The sequence below is a fragment of the Haemaphysalis longicornis genome, unplaced genomic scaffold (assembly GCF_048455015.1).
Source record: "Haemaphysalis longicornis isolate Haplotype H1 unplaced genomic scaffold, Haemaphysalis longicornis Haplotype H1 scaffold_3, whole genome shotgun sequence".
Classification (NCBI taxonomy): domain Eukaryota; kingdom Metazoa; phylum Arthropoda; class Arachnida; order Ixodida; family Ixodidae; genus Haemaphysalis; species Haemaphysalis longicornis.
Genome location: NW_027526335.1, coordinates 150,824,758 through 150,844,929, shown reverse-complemented (window position 1 = coordinate 150,844,929; position 20,172 = coordinate 150,824,758). Strand labels below are relative to the sequence as shown.

General features: G+C 46.5%; 1 protein-coding gene across 1 annotated transcript in view; it reads right to left on the bottom strand.

Moving 5' to 3' along the window:
- The window catches only part of LOC144175475 (cell adhesion molecule Dscam1-like), a 185,688-nt gene that overhangs the window by 124,509 nt on the left and 41,007 nt on the right, over nucleotides 1–20,172 (bottom strand). The window contains exon 5 of the mRNA XM_077704563.1: nucleotides 5,482–5,652. Coding sequence (XP_077560689.1) covers nucleotides 5,482–5,652 — 171 coding nt within the window. The remainder of the gene's footprint in view (nucleotides 1–5,481; nucleotides 5,653–20,172) is intronic.

Below are 20,172 nucleotides of genomic sequence, written 5' to 3'. Positions count from 1 at the left end.
GATGTATGGGTACATCCCCAGAGAAATACGTCACAGAGATGAAAGCGTGTTCCTTGCTAAAGAAATACTTGTTTCCAAGGGTATTATCAATTACTCATTGCTTTAATCATTGAACTGCATAAAGATATTCTCTTCGTTTAGAGCATTCTTTTCAAGATGAGTGGCCACACGCCACTGAAGACGGCCGCCCAATCCTCGTGGGTGAAATGCCTCACGTGGAGGGAAGCTAAAGAAAGTGAAAGGACGGCCTTCCTCAAAGCAATTGACTTGCCCTACATTACATACTGTACATTGCCAAAAACTTGATCTGAGGCACGCTTACACTAAACTGGACCCAACGTCTGCTGCAAGGGCACGATGGGAAGGATGCCAGTCATGATGCGCCTGAAAGTCGGGCAAATAAACGGCTCCGCTATGGAGGAAAACTTTCTCATAAACGGCGCTGCAATTCCCCCGGTGTACATAAGCACTTGTAACGGTTTTCACCTCGGGTAAACTAAAGCCTCAACGCGTTCGACAGACAGGAATGAACTCAGGAAAAGAAAGACGTATAGTATGAGCTAGCACATATAAACTCCGGAAGCAACATTTATTCTTGATTCCGTGGTGCACTTCTGCGGCCGTGCACGAGCAAGAAATGCAAGTGGCGTCACTTGCACCTGGGAAAGCAGGAAGCGGTACAGCGACGCTACTTGCAACGATCCTTGTAGACAGCCCTTGCAGAACGGTCGTTGTAGAAAGCTCCTTGTAGAAGTGTGCAACGATCCTTGTAATCAGCCCGCCGCTAAAGCTCACCATAACCCCTCGCCTTCACTGGGTGGGTCGAGCCGACGCTGTATTACTGGCATGGTGACAACACCCAATAGCCCGCTTGTCCATTCGCCTACCGGCTTCACAGATTTTTGACTTCCTGACGGCCCTTATAAGCATACAGTGTAAGTGCAAATGCATTGTAAATACCGTTTATTCGTGTATGGCAAACCGCCCCGGAGAAGGCGTTGTATCTTGGCCATTAGCGCATATATGCATAGTTTTGTTTCACGGATCTCACTTTATGTTACTCCCCGAAATTCACTGTGCCTTCGGAAAGATTCTTTTATAGGGGAGTGGTCTCTGAGCGAAGTGACCTGAATATTTTATAACCATGTTACAACGGCGAAAGTATTTCGTAGCATATAATCTGTACTTTAAAAATGCTTCGAAGGAATTAGGCTTTGCAAACGAGAAATCATCGTAGTTACCGGCGTCGTACACGCTACAAAGTGTATTACACTGCCCTGACTGCATTACATGATTGGAATGCCTCACTTAAAGTGTATTTTTTCTTCCCTTGCTGAGTTCTACATCAAAAGCTGTATGCGGCACAGGACTTGATCTGTGGGTGAAGGAGCCGGGAGGGGCTTCATGATAATCAGTTATGCTATTGGGCAGGTCGCGTCTCCCAAAGAATTAGCGGAGGTGATTTTCGTAAAGTCGCGCTGAAGCATTCGACATGTGGTGGCTTTCCGCATACTGTATTTGTTAGGGGACTCCATCGAAAACAAAAAGAAAAATGACTTGCATCGATAGAATCGCAAAAAACAGGATGTTCAGATCATAAGAGGCAATACCAGTATCCCTTATCCACCCTATGAAGTAAAAAACACAAAAAGCCGCTATTCTTCCCACAAGGGATGAAGCGGCCGAGTACACAGTAGGTTAGACCAATACCACATGTATAGCACTACAACTGCATAGGCGCGACATTCTTCGCCAATCACACTAATGGACGGCGCCTTGCGTGCGCATTAGCCCGGGCCATGCAGTTTCGTTGCCTTACACTAGACTAGTGGTTTCCGCATATTTCTCCGCGAGGGCAATTCAGGCGTCCGTGAAGCCCTTTCTAAGATCCCCCCTCCTCCACCATTATTTGTCCTTTTTTGCCGAACCTTGTTGGCAATTAAAAACGGTGGCTTTCCTGCACGACTTGTACATTTAAAGAGAATCTGCAACACTGCCGATAAAAGTATACTCTTTGCTTCGTGCTTGAAAGCCTTGCCCAAGCTGTAGTTATCCACAGCGCACAGCAGTACCGTGTTCTTTGCTCGTCGCAGCGGATGCGTTTTCAAGTTCCCGCTTTGCTTTTGTTGCGATTTTATTTAAAGTGGCTACCGAGTGCCTTCATTGCTTCAAATGAAAAGAAGCCGGCCAATAGATGGGACACCGCTCGAAAGACGTAATTAGCTGACGAACAACGCTAAGTCCGGGAAAAAGAGAAAAAATCTTTCGAGCAAGTTTTTGAGTTGTCTGTTCGGCATAGGGGAGTGATTGTGGCTGAGATACTTTGTGTCCCTCAGTTCTAAATACTAGATACGTGTTCTTGCTACGTTCCGAGAGCATTTAGGATTTAGAAAAAAATTGAAAGCAGTGTGGCAGGCTTCCTTTAATTTCTCCTCGCGGGTTTTAAGGCTGGCTTTATTGCACAACAGGCTAGCTATGCAAGAAAGTCAGACACAGCTGAGGCAGCATGGAGGTGTTTGAGTGACGCCTAGTTGCAACAGCAAATTGTTTGACAGTGAGACACGCTTCAGCACACATACCACACACAAATGGCGGGCATTGAAAAGCTATGTGGGGGCTTTACTTGTGACTGCAAATTGCTTGACGTTTAGACAGTAATCGACACAGTTCATCGTTGCGTCCCCCATCACTTTTGCAAGTCCGAAGGTATTCTCGCACACTCAGGGTTGAGAGCCAAAGCACTACATATACCTTCCGAGTGCATATGCATGGCAACACTTTGTATTTCTCTCTTTGTTTTGCCGTTGAGTTAATCTTAGGTGAGTTGAGATAAGCCGCGCTAAATTATTCTTCCACCCTCTGCCTGCGTAGCAGCTCATAAAGCGTCGGAATGAAAGAGCCAAAATTTACTTGCGTAACAGTACCAGAGTTCCGCCGTTAGAACCGCGAGCCAGTGGTTAACTTGCACTGCTGACAAGTGCACATTTTTTTTCAGATCTGCGTTAAGGAACCACGCGTTTACTCACGCATCAAGATTTGAAGATAAGTTCCACTCTGCAAAATACACTTGATACTGAAGAAAGCTCATGCGCCGGCAAGTTGCAGAACTTCAAGTCGACTAATACTCGATGAGACGCTAAGCCTGTTATGCCGGAGGCTGTTACCTTGCATTAAACCTGACGTTCAATTTCTCCCTAATCATCCGCATCGTGTGTTTCGACTTTTCTTTTCACCGGAGACTAAGCGCTACAAACGCTTGCGAGCAACAGCCACCCCTCTACACCCTGTCCCGCTGCTTGCCACTCGAGCAAAAGCGCTCGGATCACCCGGCTTCCGCGCTTCGGTGCGCCTTAAGTTTCTAACCGGCGGCTCGCGAGTAATTAATTCTAAATTATTTACCCCTGGGTGTTTCCGAACTCTGCAGCGGCGTCGCCGCACCTAATTGCTGGGCTCGCGCCGTTGAGACGATATCCCGTCTTTCATTACCACCCCCAACCCCCCCACCTATGTTTCGCCTAAATTTGGGAGCTAACATTTCCCTCAGTTCTCATTTTGATCCTGTTGTTTGGAATCAGCCCTGTTGCTACAAAAAATTTCAAGACTTTCACGCTTTGGGAGAAAACTCATCTCAGTTGAAAGGGACACTGAAGGCATCCAGCAAGTTGGTTTAACACTAAAGTCTGACCTTCCCAAAGCCATTTTAGCGTTGATTCGCTATACCGAAATGTGACTTATTTACTGAGAAATCGCTAATCAAACGCTGACCAAACGTGAAGCAAACAGCGACTGTAGTAACTGTTTGCGTCGCGATAAACCGGAGGCAAGCGAGGCAGTGGTGATACAATACAACGTCAAAAGGGTGTACTGAAGGGCTTGTTGGTACATCATATCGTTTAAAAACAGCGCGGAAGACGGGACTAAGGGAGGAACAGACGACACAAGTGCTTGTGTCCTCTGTTCCTTCCTCAGTCCTGTCTTTTTGGCTTTTTTTGAAACACTACAACGTCACCACGTTTCGAGCTTTTTGGCACGCGTTTCGCTCAAATCAGTTGTGCTCTCTCGAACTCCCACGTTTTTTCAGCTCCGGAGAACTAAGCGAAGCGTTCCTTTATGGAATTACGCACAGTATTGACGCCTTGTTGAAGAAAAACATATTGTCCTTTTGATGAGCTGCGAATTCATTGGCATCGAATCAACCGCTCGTGCGTGGACCGCACGATTCCTCGGAAAGTGGTCCTAAACGGTACCGCTAACCAAAGCATGGACGAGTACCGCCATCCAGCGGACTCCAGGAAAGACGCTGCGCACGCACACTATTCGAGCAATTCCGCTGCAAGTTACGCGCTATAGACAGTGGCGACATCTGTCTTCATGTTTTCTTTTTTTTCTACCTTATTTTTAAAAAGCTACCAGTAAGTGCGGTGTATTCGTGTTTTCGATAAGCTAATATATTGATCAACAGCAACTCGTATTTTGACTTCACTGTCCCTTTAAGGCAGCTGTGTTGGGAACCCACTTTAGTGACGTCGTGCAAGAAAAAGGTAGATCACAGTTAGGTATATTCTTAACCGTATATTGCAACATTGCCTGCGAAATTCTCTTGTAGGGCTGCTTGCACGTGTAGCAGGTCTGCACACGACATCTTTAAGGTAACTGACAAAATAAGTACGCTTTTCTTCTGTCACTTTACCTCTTCAAGCTCAAAAACCTGTCTGTGCGCCTGTATTGTGACGATGGCGGATAGCGCACAACATGAATAACATAAAAGCATGTATGGCAAGCTGACATCCATATTTATGCGGATATTATGCTCGAGTTGGGTAGCTCTGAGAGAATCAAGTAAAGTAGGATTTTCTTATCTTTTTTCTTGGTTCAAACAATGCCTGAAAAATATAAGGCTTCAATTGAAAGCTTCTTCCGCCACATATTTTGGAGCAGCGGAAACTGAGACGGCTTACTGCGCCGCTGAATACTGGAGTTCGTTCTCTTCCATAAATGCGACACTGAGGTAAAACTCCGGGAATAACACTGGTGCTCTTTCACAGCAAACGTGGTAGCCACGAGCTTATTTATTTATTTATTGTTTAATTTTTATTTATTCTTTTTATTTATTTTTTTATTTATTTTATTTTTTATTTTTTTTTATTTATTTATGTATTTATTTATTTATTTATTTATTTATTTATTTATTTATTTATTTATTTATTTATTTATTTATTTATTCTGCAAAGGTACCATGAGGACATTATAGGAGGCGTCGTCATGACACGGCACATGAAAATAGGGCAACAGCGACATTATAGAGAGTTATACCAAAGCGGAGAACGGGCCCGGCAAGTACCCGGCAGGAGACCGGCTCTTCTGCGCATGCGCAGAGGCGAAAAATCTTGCGCATGCGCAGATTTGCTGGACACCGTTGCGGGACCGGTTCTCCGCTCTGTATAACTCTCTAATAAGAGATTTGCGAATTTATTCGCTTACCTTGCGGTCTGCTTCCGCTCATGGGGCCCACGGTGACTCCGTCGTCCCGAATCCACGCCGTTACGGACACAAACTCCTTGACTGCGACCGGAAGGTGGCAGCGCAGGATTGCTGCGTTGCCTCGTATGACGTACACGTCCTGGACTCCGGCTACGAAATTCTCGGGCACCACTGCAACAACAAACACGAAAACAGCAAATACGAAGTTCAATCGAAAATAGTACGAATAGGCCAAGCCAAGCCAACGAGCCAACTTTCAAAAAAGCAGCAACGAAAAGCTGCTGAGTACAAAGGATGATGAGTACAAAAGGATGCGTACAAAACACTATCGCATTCCCAATTAAATGTACTCGAAATGCAAATAACAGGGAGCCTACTTTAAAGATTTCCACCCTGTTTCTCACGGGTATTTGGTTAAAATAGCGTAACTGCGAATACTTTAGCACACGTCGGCCTAGTTCGCCTTAGCACAACGAAAGACGCCGGTTCATCAACCGACTCAGCGAAACGTAAATCAGTAAACTAAAGGAAGCACAAAGCAAGGACGCCAGTATGGACAAGTAGCCAGCCGTATGTGCACTTTTTTATTCCCAGCAGTCAATTTTTTTTGTACTTCAAAAGGCGTTTCCGGGAGATAACATTTTTTCTGTATTTCAGACCTTTCTTATGTGTTCTTCGCAATAAAGAAATCTATCGTTTCAAATGTGTAATAATACTTATTTTAGACTCGCGTAGCACAACATAAATGCGCCAAATACACAGCAATTACAATAACCTTGTGTAATACAACTGTTGCATTTTGTTGAGCTGGCCATAGACCAACAACCCCGATGAAGAAGAGGACGTCTCATGGAGCTGCCTTGGGCGGAAAGAAACGCAGAGAAAGAAGACGAGGAACTCTGGAACACCATCTTCATAGTTGCAAGCAATGCAGCCTGATGAAAATACGGGGTTGTTTTTGTTGTTGTTTTGCTTCAGACTGCTTTCTCCTATAACTTATGGCGTCTGAAAACCCGAGAAGGAAGACGTCGGGGCTAGCCAGCTGGCGGAACGGGTACCAATCTAAGTTAAAGCGGCTGCGTCGGTGTCCCTAAGGTGGTAAAGATATCTGTAAAGTTTTCATATGATTCGAAGACATACGACCTTCGGTCTCTTGAGGGACACCGACGATGCGGACGGCGGACTGTTACAAGTGGCAGAGCCATGGTAAGGCTGCCCAAAGTTAACCGACGGGGTGTAGAGGTGAGAGCGCGACGGCAATGCATCCTCGCCTCTCACGATTTCCCTCGGCGGGTCGAGACAGTGGTTCTGAGAACGGAGCGGTGCACGTCGCAGCTCGTCGCGGAAGCAAAGAGACACTACCTCGACAGCACGACACACGTTTTAATCGGTCTGCGATGCTTCGTGAAGAACTAAAGGAAATAAGAAACAGAGAAATGATAATCGCTCGGAGACTGTGCAGCGATGGAAGGGCAACATTAGGCTTTATCGTAAGGACCACCGATGTGCGGATTATGTTGAGTTTTCTGCGCGACTTACGAAAAACTGAAGTGGTGTTAAGACAGTTAAATGAAGAAACTGAATAGTTTACCGATACCGATTGTTTGAATGAGGAATTTACTACCAACATTGAATATGAAGACCAGGTGATCGGCATTATGAGCTGATTGTACGATCAATTAAGAGATGACAACGCTGGCACCAGTGAACAGTGCAAAATCATTAAAACATTGAATGGATCGGCAAACTACACTGAGTTCGTGCACTAGCTAAAGTGTGCCCCGAGCATCCCGATTTTGAATACGCTGCTGAATGAGTTCACTTGCCAAAAACTTCGCTTCCACCACGTTTTTTACAGCAAACAAACAGGGAGACTATGTCACGTTCGCTTGCTACGCTGATATCCAAATTGCTGGGAAGTTCTTCATTGCTTTCGTGAGTTCCCTAGCACAGTTAATATTGAAGGTAAAACCTCCTTTTATGTTGAATATGCCACTATAGAAACTTAATAGTATCCAGGGAGGTTTAAAGGGCCCCTGAGTTGGGTTTTTTTTTGGGGGGTGGGGGGGGGGGGTATCGGTATGGTATCGGGGTATGGTATCGGAGCGGGGGTATGGTATCGGAGCGCAACGGGTATTTCTTGAACTAATCGTGACGTGCTAGAGCGCCCTTGATTTAAGCCATTTTTTTACTAGCGTAAAAAGATCAGAAAGCTGCAAAAAACATCTTTTCTGTGTGTGTGCGTTTGTACAGTTGCACATATTTGTTTTATACCTGAGTGTAAATCACTTACACACCGGGCCAAACCGGGCTTGACGCTCCTCCGTTCTCGGCGGAAGGATACACGATACAGTTGATACAGTGAGCGCAGGTGTAGTGATAGCGCAGGAGCAACGCTGGCCGTAGCGTTATCGCTCAGCGCTCCGTGTCTGGTGTAAGAGTTTCATCAGTTGCATTTGTTTTCTTGGATGCTGTACCCAAAGGAGTCTGTGCACCATCTGTGTTTCGAGCGTAGCCTCGACGTTGTTTCAGTTATGAGGCTGTAACAAACGGCGCGCGCGCCGCGCCAACGACGAAGACGGGAGCTCCTCACACAGCGCTTGGACGACGCCGGGCACTGCTCGTGATCACGAGGCGCACGCTCCAGTGCGCTCACGCGGGCTGAATAAATCAGTTCAATCCCAAACGCTGTCGCAGCTGATCCTCTGAGCCGGTCGCGACAAGGGGAAGTGCATGCGCGTCTCTAAACGACAACTCCTGCAAAAGAGTTTCATTTCATTGCTTCCAATGAAGTCATGATCGCAGGAAAGTGTGGTTTGGTGCGCCCGGCCTTCTGATTGAACCGTGTTGCCTAGTGTTCTTAGCGCGCTTTACCGTTTACCGCGTTAATTGATGCAAGAGTAGCCGTTTGCCGCTGAAAACGAAAGGATTGCACTCAGCGGTTTCTGCATTCCGGCTTACCGGCTGGCAAGTAGCGACATCTGGGGAATTCGTCTCAAAGAAAATCACAAAAACGTTTGTTGCCCTGAACTGTTCGCTTACGCTTGAAATAGCTTGAATCTTGTACGTTTTAGATCAAACTCTCACAATACAATAATTTTCTTTTAAAAGAGTTCTATACTTTTGCTGTAGAGCTTTAAAAATAGAAAACATGACGTTGACGCCCCCATTTAGTGGGAACAATTAGCACCAAGTATTGCATTAACCAGAATTCACGCATCTGCTAAATATCTCGATGTAAAATGAGTAAGATATATTGTAATAATTCAGCAGTTACCTATATTACCTTGCCAACCACGACTTTAAAAGCATAAAAGAGCTATATATCTAGTTCATAAACGCATATGAACCATTGGAAGCGTGGTAGGCTGGAGTGGGGGCGGAGATTTCGCTCGCTCTTCTGAAAAAAATTCTCATTTTGATCATCCTTTAGCAAGAATGTAATAAACATCAACTAATATTACTTGTATGAAGCGCCGAGCGCAGTGCATTTGCTGTACCGTAAAGTTCCGAAAGAACGCCAACTCAAAGTACAGTGCTCACGGATTGAAACGCGCCACTGCGAGCGCGTGGCCTGCGTAGGGTGCCTCGATGCGCGCCCGCTCCGCGGAGGGTGGTGCCACTCTTTGAAGGGGTCGCCGCCGCCAAGACCGGTTCTCGGGAGGCGCCGCCGCCATTTTCTTGCATCCCGCCCCCGCAGACTCCCACGCTAGGCGCACAAAAAGCGGCGCTCTTCACAAAATCTCTTTGCAGAATGCCTGGGTGCTGCGTTCCCTTGTGTTCTAGCAGCGCTAAAAATCTCTGGAGCATGTTTCGTTTCCTAGAGACCCAAAAAGGCGGCTTCTGTGGACGGTGAAGATCAAGCGGGACAAGTGGCAGCCGACGAAGTACTCCTGCATATGCAGTGCAAGTACCCGGCTTCTCAGCAGTGCCAAATCCATTTGGGGTTATTGTAAGCTTGTCTGTGTAGCTGCTTCTTGATACCAGACGCACGGTTTTGCGTGTTTATGTTGGAGGTTTCATCATGCTTTTGCGGGCTTTTTATATTTTGATTAATGCAAACGGACGTGGCCTCTTAAAGCGGGGGGCCGATATAAAACGTGTGGCGCTTTGCATCTTCAGTCATTTCACTTTGTATCACGAAATAAGGCGCTCGTTGTAAAAAGGTGTGCGAACTTTCTCAGTCCCTAAGCGTCACCCCGGCGCATCACGCTTACTTCACCAAAAGCCCATTTTTTGGCAGTGTGAATGATATATCCCAAAGCGTAAAACTGCATGCGACGCGTTATGCTCGTGTTTCTCCGTGTTGTCTCAACTTAAGGTCTGTTATAAATCTTGTTGTGCGCAAAAATTATAATATTTAAGACATTTATTGTCGCTTATCATGCCATAAAAGTAGCGCATGGAGGTGAAAAGAAATATGTCAATTACACCTCTATTTTGTGAATCATGCGCGGATGTGAGCCGATACGCGTGGATGCCGGTTTGTTCGATTTGCTTGATTTCACGTCATTTATTCTTATTTCTCGGGAGAAAAAGGCACCTATATTGACAATTTATCGTGCAGGCTCACTTTGAAGGACCCTGTTTTGAACAAAACCGTGCATATGGATGGAAGGAGCTGAAGCCAAATGCTGTGCGAACGCCTTTCCCAATCAGAGGTCGGCATTTACCATTTCATTCACTGCGTGTTTTCGTGTAAGTGCGTACATTACTTAAGAAATCGGTCCAAAGCAGCGAAAGCCACCCGGAGACAGAACGCAGCCTGAGCCCACATCCAATAATGAAGAGGTGGACAACCCCGCTGAAGAACTTCACGCACCATCAGACAGCAGAAATCCTGCCCGAATCAACTCACAAGAGACGTCATCGGTATCACAAGAGACGGTATCACAAGAGACGTCATCGAAAAACCTCCAACTAAACTGCCCAGGTGTCGAAGCTTTGAATGTCAGAATTCCAAACTCGGCAAATGAAACTCTCACAGCTAGTGAGACACAAAGGGATTGGGCTGAGTTGAAAAAGCAGTTGGCAGACCTGGAAAGAAGATACACCGTACTTCAAGAACATCAAACACATGCTAAGAACACAATTCAAAACCTCAAAAAGCAAGTTCGAAAACATTCGAGTGTAATCATCATTACCTGTATTATAACTGCAGTGAAGTGTGTTTGTATCATTTTGTACATAATGTATTATGTATCAGCGCGCGTGGAGGATGTCGTTCATCACTTTGTACATAGTGTATTTTTTGCTTCAAGGTATTAAATGATTATTCCTACATCCGTGTAAGCCGTGTAATCCGCGGAGCCGTGTTTAGATTGCAGCCCAAGGACGCTGGTTCGATTCTCGGCCGTGGCGGCCGCTTTTCCGATGGAGACGAAAATACAAATCGCCCGTTTGTTCGAGATTTCGGCGCATGTTAAAGATTCCTAGGTGGTCAAAATTAATCTGTAGCCCTCCGCTACGGTGCCTCATCGCCTATGTAGCGTAGGCGCTTTAAACCTCACCAATCAATCAATCACGCACAGGGCATGCATGACACACTTTGCCGCCAGGCAATCCTATATATGTAAGTACCGAATAATAGTTTCAGTGGCTGTAAGCGTGCCGGACATTCGCACTTGAATATGCAGCAGTTTCCTTCCTTCGTGTACTCCGCCTACTTTCTGCTATGTTTATATGTAAACGCAACGACACAAAGTTCACGGCGCCGGTATGACACGACGGCGAGAAGTTTCCCGCCGTGTCACCTATCGTAAAAAAAGAAAGGCATTCACCATACCTTCGCTAATCACCTCAAAATAGAGAATCCTTCACCAAAACCTTACTCATCTGTTCATCTACCCTAGAAAAAGAATGTAGATCAAAAGTAAAGCCAAATCAAACCCACACTGTTAGCGAGACCAGCACTATCAAGGCGCGTCACGCAGCAAACGCGCGCCCCGCGCCTAGCGGATGCAAGAAAATGGCGGTCGCGCTAGCAGACGACGCGGTTGTCCTCACCCTCAGCGGAGCGGGCGCGCATCGAGGCACCCTAGGCCTGCGGTACATGCAGCGCCGCCCGTGGACGGCCGTGGAAGCTAAGTGTTGCATTGTGGTATACCACGAGGATGAGAGCGTTTTAACCGTACGCTTGCTGCTTCCGGTTGCCAATAAGCGGGCTGTGGTTCCTCGCAGCGACAGCGGTGCGCTGTGAGCCTGGAGCGCGTTTGTGCGCCGGTGGTAACCGCCCGGAAGTCCGCGCAGCCAATTTCCCGACATCGTCTGCTCGCGCGCTCTTCTTACGCGTGCCCTTCCGATACGACACAGATATTGTGCATGTAAGGCACGGTCGCGCATATCTGAATAAAACGAGCGTCTGCACGAAGGAACAGCCAACTTTATTTCATGATATCAATTAAAAAAAGAGGAGAGCCGACGAAGTACTAATGCATCGCCCCACACGCGAACGGGCCTGCAAAAGCGTCTTTCCTTTTTTTTAGTTTACATCCTGGAATAAAAATTGCTGTTCCTTCGCACAGAAGTTTCGTTTATTTAGATGGGCGTGACTGTGCATTACATGAACATTACTGTGCCGCGTTGGAAGGGCACGCGTAACAAGAGGGCGCGCACACGATGTCACGAAATCGGGTGCGCGCACAGCCGGGCTACTACCGTCGGCGCACAAGCGCGTTCCAGCGCTCAAGGCTCGCAGCGCCCCGCTGTCGCTGCGGGGAACCACAGTCCCGCTCAATAGCAACCGGAAGCAGTAAGCCTACGGCCAACACGCTCTCATCCTCGCAGTATACCACAATGCCACACGTAGCTTCCACGGGCGTCCACGGGCGGCGCTGTATGTACTGCAGGCCACGCGCTCGCAGTGTCGCGTTTCAATCCGTGAGCACTGTACATACGTGATATCAAGTGAAAAATATGAGATGGGCGAACTTTCGGGTCAGGTGCGCAAAATTACGAAAAGGTGGCCGCACCGCCAACCAAAACTGCGGAGATATCAAGAAAAAATTTCAGACGGGCGAACTTTCGGGTCAAGCGCGGAAAGGACGAATAAATGACCGCATCTACACATGAAGATATGATTCGGGTATATTTTGTTCACTCATCGGCGCTAAAGCCATCGATTTTACGGGGTGGGTGCGTCTTTCAGTAAATTGAATATTTTACCCGTAAAAGGAGGCGGGTGATGTTTCGGGGGAGGGCGTTCTCTGGGAATTTTACGGTAATATAATCAAGACGCCAGCGTACATTTCGCCGGCGCAGGGAGCTCGCTATTAATTACAGTCGCTAGAAATTCTAGCCACTGTATGGCTATGTAGCGACGGTAAAAATAAGTTACCGTTCACGGAAACTCTCGCGCATGCAAAGTCGACTTCCGAAATCACCAGTACCCCCTACTCAAAGTCCGTAAGGACTGAAAAGGTAGCTTAAAAAAAGGGGGGTGGGGGTGGGGGAAGGGGGGGGGCGTCGTCGTCTCATGCGTGACCCACTCGCTGAAGTAACCATGGTAACGATGACGCTGTAAACCAACGCGGGTAGAAACACCGCCGTCAAAAATCGTGTACATAGAAGAGAATTCCGGCGGCCAACCACGAAATGAGTGCTTCGCCTCGGACGAGGTCGGACTTCTACGTCATCGCAAGCCGCCGAGCCAACAAATAGTTCTGTCTCGTCGGAGTAACAACTTTTGTTAGCGTGAGCAAATATGCTTACTATTTTTGGACTTGCTTCTACAAGAACTATAGAGTAGATTTCTTGCACACAAAAAAAAACACTTTGAAATCCATCTCAGGGCCTCTTTAAGCCTCAAAGCATAGCACTACAGGCAGCAACTATTGATTACTAATGGCTGATAACCCCTTCGGGTTAATACAAACTTGTCTTGAAAAAGTATTTCGGGGGCAGAAATGGTACACAAGATATAACTCCGTTTTAAGTGGCTCTGGAGCAATTCCTAAAAATAGCAGTAAATGTCAGGGGAAGCTCAGTGCGTTTTATTTCAGTCACTTTGGCACATTTGCAGTTAAACACGAGAACGTCCTCTCGTATACCGCTCTGGGTGTGGTAAAGTTCATTATTTGCTGTGAAAAGCGCACGAGAAATAACATCACGAAATACTCTGAGAGCGTGGCAAAAGTTGCCGCATGTGTGACTCATACTCTTTGTTTGGTGTACCCTATTGGTTGCCCTTGACGCCTACAAATACGCCGTGACCCCATGAACGGCACTGCCAAAGTATTGATGGCATCATCCTTGAGGTCGCCCTGCTTTCGCCAAGCCGACTGACAAGGTCGGCTTTAAGGGGTTAGCAACAATGTACACGCACAAATACTAGCCCCACTTTTCAAGCGAAAGGTTTGTTAGTGCGACCGATGACTTCCTGTCAAAAGTAAAAAAATGTAGGGCATTTCCCAATATACCGGTGGGTCGACCGAAAATCTCTGAAAAAGGTCTCTGGACACAAGGCGCATGTGGGAAACTGGGTTTGCATTGTATCTCAACGGTTACTTGAAAATCGCTAAAAGGAACTGTTCTAGATAACACTCATAGTTCAAAAGGAAGAAGCAAAATAGTATTCTTTTATCTCATCAACTACGTATCGGTGTACATTTATATCGTCCGTACATACGTGTACTTAGTGCCCGAAAAATCGTCCCATGGGTTCGTTGTCTGTTTGCAATTTGGGTCTTTGAAGTTTGACGACCTATTGAACGTCTTTTCAGAGATGTCTGGCCGGACTTTTAGCCAAGGTTTTGACGCACTTTTGATGCCGTTGAAATGTGAGAAACCTTTCGCGCTTTTATCAACTTCCTTCAGGAAGGCATGGTAAAGCGCATTGTGCGCTTGTTTCAAACAAAGTATAACCATAAGAATGTCACTCCTGGCAATACACATTACTGGTGCGCATTACATTTCGATGTACATTACGCCCACACACGCGTACTCACACATGCACCAAATATATCCGTCTGGTTCTCGTTCCAGAGCCGTGCGGTGTATTCTTATATGTAGACACAACTCCCGTACCTACACAGGCACGCATGATAATTTAAGGGGCGTATTGTTATGTTATGTCTCGGCCGACCCTCGCGAGTCGGCCGAGAACTCGTTGGCGAGATGATCTACCAAAATTTGGGGGAAAAACATGGACTCAGCTGGCACTCGATAGGCGTGGCTGGAAATCTTTGGGAGAGGCTTTCGTCCGCAGTGGACAGAACCAGGGTTATGATGATGATGATGGTGGTGGTGGTGGTAGTGATGATGATGGTGGCTATGTTGTGCAATTCCAATTGTTGATGCCGGTAGTATGCCGTATAGCACAAATACTCATTACAAATATACGTTAACTCCCGTTTCACGGAGGTACGCAAGAAGGTGGGGTCGCCATGTCCACAGATGGATTTAGCGCTCGGTTTTGTTGCAATTCAATGTGGGCCCTGTGCCGAAAACCATAGACGTCTTAGTTTAGCGTCATACGGTTGAGCGATCATGGTGATGAAAGCATTCTCTAATACTCTAGTTACACGGCAGAAGTAACCGCAGTTACGGTGAACCATGGTAACTAAACTTTTACCACGGTTATCGCAAACTGCAGTTTTGGCTGTTACACGCGAAATTCCAATTCTGGCGACAGCAGTCACGTGGTTGTGAGCGTAACAAAATTAAATTAACAGACTTTTAACCTTAGGATAAAAAAGAACAAAAGACAAGCAGTGTAGAAAAAAAGTCAATATCGTTAAGAGAGTTGCTTCAGACCAAAACGCAACGCACTTGTGCGGAGCAAGTTTAAGGAAAGGGGGCTTCCACAACAGCTCGCCACCGGCTTGCTTTTATCGGGTCGGAACTTTATCGGTTTTCGGAACTTTAGCCTTAGCGTGCCGGTGGATATTTGGCATCCGCTATCTCTACCACTGCGAATTACAATCCATAGCACAATTTTTCACCACACTAACATCCACTTTCTGGCATGTGGAACTTCTTTTACGGGATCCGGTTGATTTCGAAGAGCGCCTTCTGTTGCTGCGGTGGACTCAGCCAGGTTCGAGCTGCTACGTGGTCCCTGAGGGCAGGCGCGCCTGCGTGTTCGCAGGCACGGCCGCCGGGCGCGCAAATGCGGTTATACCCAGGTGGTCAAAATTAATCCGGAGCCCTCCATTAAGGCACACCCCATCGCCTGTGTAGTGCCGGTCAATAAATCAATAAATCAATCAATAAAATATTAACACTGCGCGCGGAAATACGCAGTTTATTATTATCTCAACGACAGTTAGTTCGCGCTAAAGGACAAATAAGCGCCGGATAACTTTTGCTGAGAATGTCTTGTGATGTATGAAATGTGACAATGAACGCTCTAACTAAGCGAGCTGACGTTCAAACCTACCCCGCCGCAATAAACCATGTATCGGCGCAAGATTATGCACCTCGAAAAAATTTCCTGACAGCTGATAAACCTCCAGTCATATCTGCCAAGGCAGTGAACGATCAATTTTAAGCTAATGTCTCGCTTGTGGGCCTGTGTGATTTGTGGTTATGTGAGTATCGTCCTGGGGCTGTATCTTTAAACCTAGCCATTATGCCTAATAAAAATATACCCTACGGTTATTCCTATTTCGGTAAAATCGGCATGCCATGGTGAATTGTTCGTTTGCCTCCTGGACGCAAAAGTGTACGCCTCCTGGACATCCCAGAAAACTGTATATATGAAGTATCGTCGTAAAAACAACACAGCCTGGCAAAGCGGTTGTGATTCACGTTTGCAATGGTGTAAGTTATGGTGGCAGTCCTCAGCGCTGGTTGGAAGATTTTCATTTCTCGACTCAGCCCTTAATGTGGCCCAGCACTCACACACGCATTGAACTTTAAAGATGGATAGACCAGTGCCACAGGCGCTGCATACCTTCAAAAAGAAACGTTCGGAATTATAGTGCGATGACGTTCCAAATCATCTCACAAACTCAGGGACTTGTCTTAAAACGCCGATAAAAGCGGACTGCGATAAATGGCTCGCGAGAGAGGAGTAAACGAGCCGGAATCCCTTACTTCCAATGTGTTAGTACAAGTACAAACAAATTCTGGACTCAGCGAGGTATTTTTTTTCTTTAATTTCCGCTTTTTCCGATCACATTTTCACCCCTTGCATGGTGTTGGCCCAGTGTCCTTGCCTTTTTAAATATGAAATAAGCGCAGTGCAAGCCCCCGGGAAATGCTAAAGCCATTTCCCCGCGAGTTGTTGTACACCCTACAAGTGTCATTTCTTTTGCAGTCTGAAGTCAAGAACAAATGAAATGAAACTCGAAAATAATGACTAAAACACACAAATAGCGCAGTTTATTCACCTGCAATTCGTATTTGTGCATCGCTTCATAACAGGAACGAAGTTTTTGGAAATGTGGCTGCTCGAATATATCACAACAGCATGATTGCGTTATCTCAACGAATTATATTGCGGCGATTCGCGTTCCCTGATTTACATTTTCGTGTTCACTTTTGTTCATGACTGTAAAATACAAATGCAAGCAATGTTACTGACGCCACCAAAACAAGCCTACTACACGCCTGTTTCTCAGATAATATATTTTTCCTTCTTGCAGTATCCATAAATAGAGAAACTCACCTACGTAAGCCATGACAGTCGCATACCACCGCCCATTAGGGTGCATGGCACTCTATCTCTACACAATTAATGCAGCATTGCATCATTTTTCTGTTATATTGGCTCAGGTTTGTTCCATAACGCTTACGCACCTGGGCTAAACTTACGAGGGTTGGGTTTATTTTGAACAATTGAGCACGTCCGGAACACAGTGATTTACATCAGAAAGTCAGGTGCCAAGAGCTCTGTAAGAGCCGATAGGAGGCTTCCAGTTACCCTTCAGTATAGGAAACACCCAGCCACTCATGATGCATGAGAAAAAAACAGGACAACAAGAGGACACGAGGGTACTTCGAAAGCTTTGCAACTTAGGCAAGCCCTATGAATAAACATTGATTTCTCCCTCCTCGCACTCTTTCCCTCTTCCTGTTCTTCACCCGCATACACCACCCTCTTTTTCGCCATATCCAGATTTTGTGTTCTTTCTATATGATTGGAATACCACCCTCCTGGTGGTATTATCCCCCACGTGAATTCCCCTCGTCCAAAAGAAAGCTGCTTTCCATGCGTGTCCGTCTTCAGGTCTTCCATTAGAAAACTTCCCTCGACTTTTGATGCACCGCAAGACAACGCACCTCTGCTACACGCGCAGGGGCCAAAAAGGCCTGCGTTGTAAACTGGCGCGGTCGTTCCTGCGCCGCATCGTCTATCAAGACGGTCTTTATCAGCCTCGTGCCAGACGCGGCGCCTGCCTCCCCGGTACAGCGCGGAACGATGCGCACGGCATAGGCGGCGGCAAGGAGAAGAAGTAACCCGGGGCTGAGTCGATCCAAGCCAAGCCAAGTCGTCCTGCCTTCAGCCCCGTTTCGCGCTCTCCGGCAGAGAACGCTCGGCTGGAGAAGCACTATCACCTCACCTTCAGTGGGCGGCACCTCCCACACACCCTTCTCCCTTCTCGACGCACGACGCCATCGCTCGCAGTCGCCATTCCCATCCAATGGTTCCCCCACGCAGCGTTTACGTCGCCATCGAACATCTTTTTTTCCCGCCCCGAAGCTTCCTTGGATAAAAGTTTTTTTCCCACCGAAAGCTTGGAAGAAACCGTCCCCGTGACTTCACCGAGAAGCGAGTCTGGATGAGCTTTGATTGCCTCTTCTTTTTGGATGGGAAGGCGGTGAGACGGATTTTATTTTTAAGCCGTCATTCCAAACCTTCTGGAGCCGAACACTGTGGAAGCTTCATCGACACTTCTTTCGCTCGAAAGCCACCATCTATATTGATTCCCGTCTTTAAGTGGAGGAAAATGCCACGCTTGCGCTTTTTGCAGCGACGAAATGCTTTCGGAAGCTTTTAAGAATTAACCGCCGGCGGGACGAACTCGACGTTGTGTTGAGAAGCCAACTTGTGGGTTTCCCTTTTGTACGCGTTTACTTCTATAATATCCGTTTTCTTCGAGGGATATTTTGTTGGGACTCCACGTCGGCCAAACTGAATCACCTCTGGAAGTATGTGCGACAAAAAGCTAGCATTAAGACATGTAGAAGAATTTCGTACAATGCAGCCTGTCCGTTTTTATAAACCCCACTTTCATTGATATTTGCAGAAAACAAATTGAAGTTGGCTTAGTGCCATTCATAAGTCGTTTTGTTTTTTGCCGTCAAGATTTTGGGGTCTTTTTTTAAAAGCATTGTTGCGAGATGCTGACAGGTGATTTGTAACCACCTAGTAGGAAGTACAAATTAAAAAATAATATAGCGATTCAGCGATATGATGTGATAGTGATTTTTTTTTTCTCTTTTACTTTATTCGCCTCAAAATGCCGCTCCGATAACACGTATTTTATCTCCATGATTTAGGCTTTAATAAGAAACTTTAAAGGTGTCTTTTTTACAACACTTATGAATTTTTTTGCCCCTAAAAGGTCGCCCGCCTGTGCCCCTTTGAAATTTTTTTCTGCGAGAAACTACTTTCACTGATTAGCCACCACTGTTTAAAGATTGGTATTATTATTGTCCGTTGCATAGGGACGTTTGACGTGACTACGTGGTGAGCTGCTCTTCTAGCCGCTGCTGTCGATAGATGTGCCGCAGCCGGTCGCGTACCTGCCCGCACACCCGTATATCTACGACACTTCGGTTGCCGCGTGGATGTTTTTTTTTGCTTCCTGCATTATATCCAGCCACCTGTGAAAGGGGTCGTACAGGGATTTAGGAAGTATTGCTACAACAAAGCAAACAATCTTGCCATCGGCACTTCTCGAGGCGTAGAGAGTACAGCCACAAGCTGACGGCGTACACATGTTATCTGATTGCTAGGACACCGAGATTGGCATGGGACATAGGCGCCGTGATCGACTTCACTGTCGAAGGAACGAAGGCTGTAAGTATTTTTCTTGCAAACACGTCCACCGCTTCTTGGGTGAGGGAGAGAATTTATGTAATGACCCCACTGACGTGCAGGTCGGATCGCATACGCTGTGCATCGTCGTGGGATAGAAACTCCCTTGGATAATCGTTTCCTTACGTACTTATACGCAGTTTACGTCGTAGTACTTATACAACGACGCCCCTTATTCTTATAGGGAAGAAGCCTTATTGCCTTCATTCCGCTGTGTGCTTTCTCTAGACGCTGCCACATGGGAGGAGCACCGGGGAAACTGATGGCGCAGTAGTTGGAGAGGTCACTGCCGTTAATTGCTTGAGGTTTCGCTTAGATCTACTGTATTCTGGGACTAAAATACTACCCATAATGTTCGCTATGGCAAAAGGCCTCATGGGGAATTCAACCCAATATTCTGTGAATCCCAGTGCAGGTAAAACATGCAGCTTATGAACCGATTGTCATACCTCCCTTGAAACATGCATACTTTATATCGGGAAAACTTCTAAAATTGTATGTACAGCTGTGGTGATAAGCCGGTTTATATGCAGCCAGTAGATAAAAAGAGACGACGTGAGTAGATATATGACAACGCTCGGCCTTGAGCACTGCTATCACGTCGCACTGAAATCGGGGCATAGCTCATGTGTGGAAAGTACATGTTGGTACTAGATTATCTCCACGCTTTATTCCACATGACATATACGTCCACAAAGTCTTCC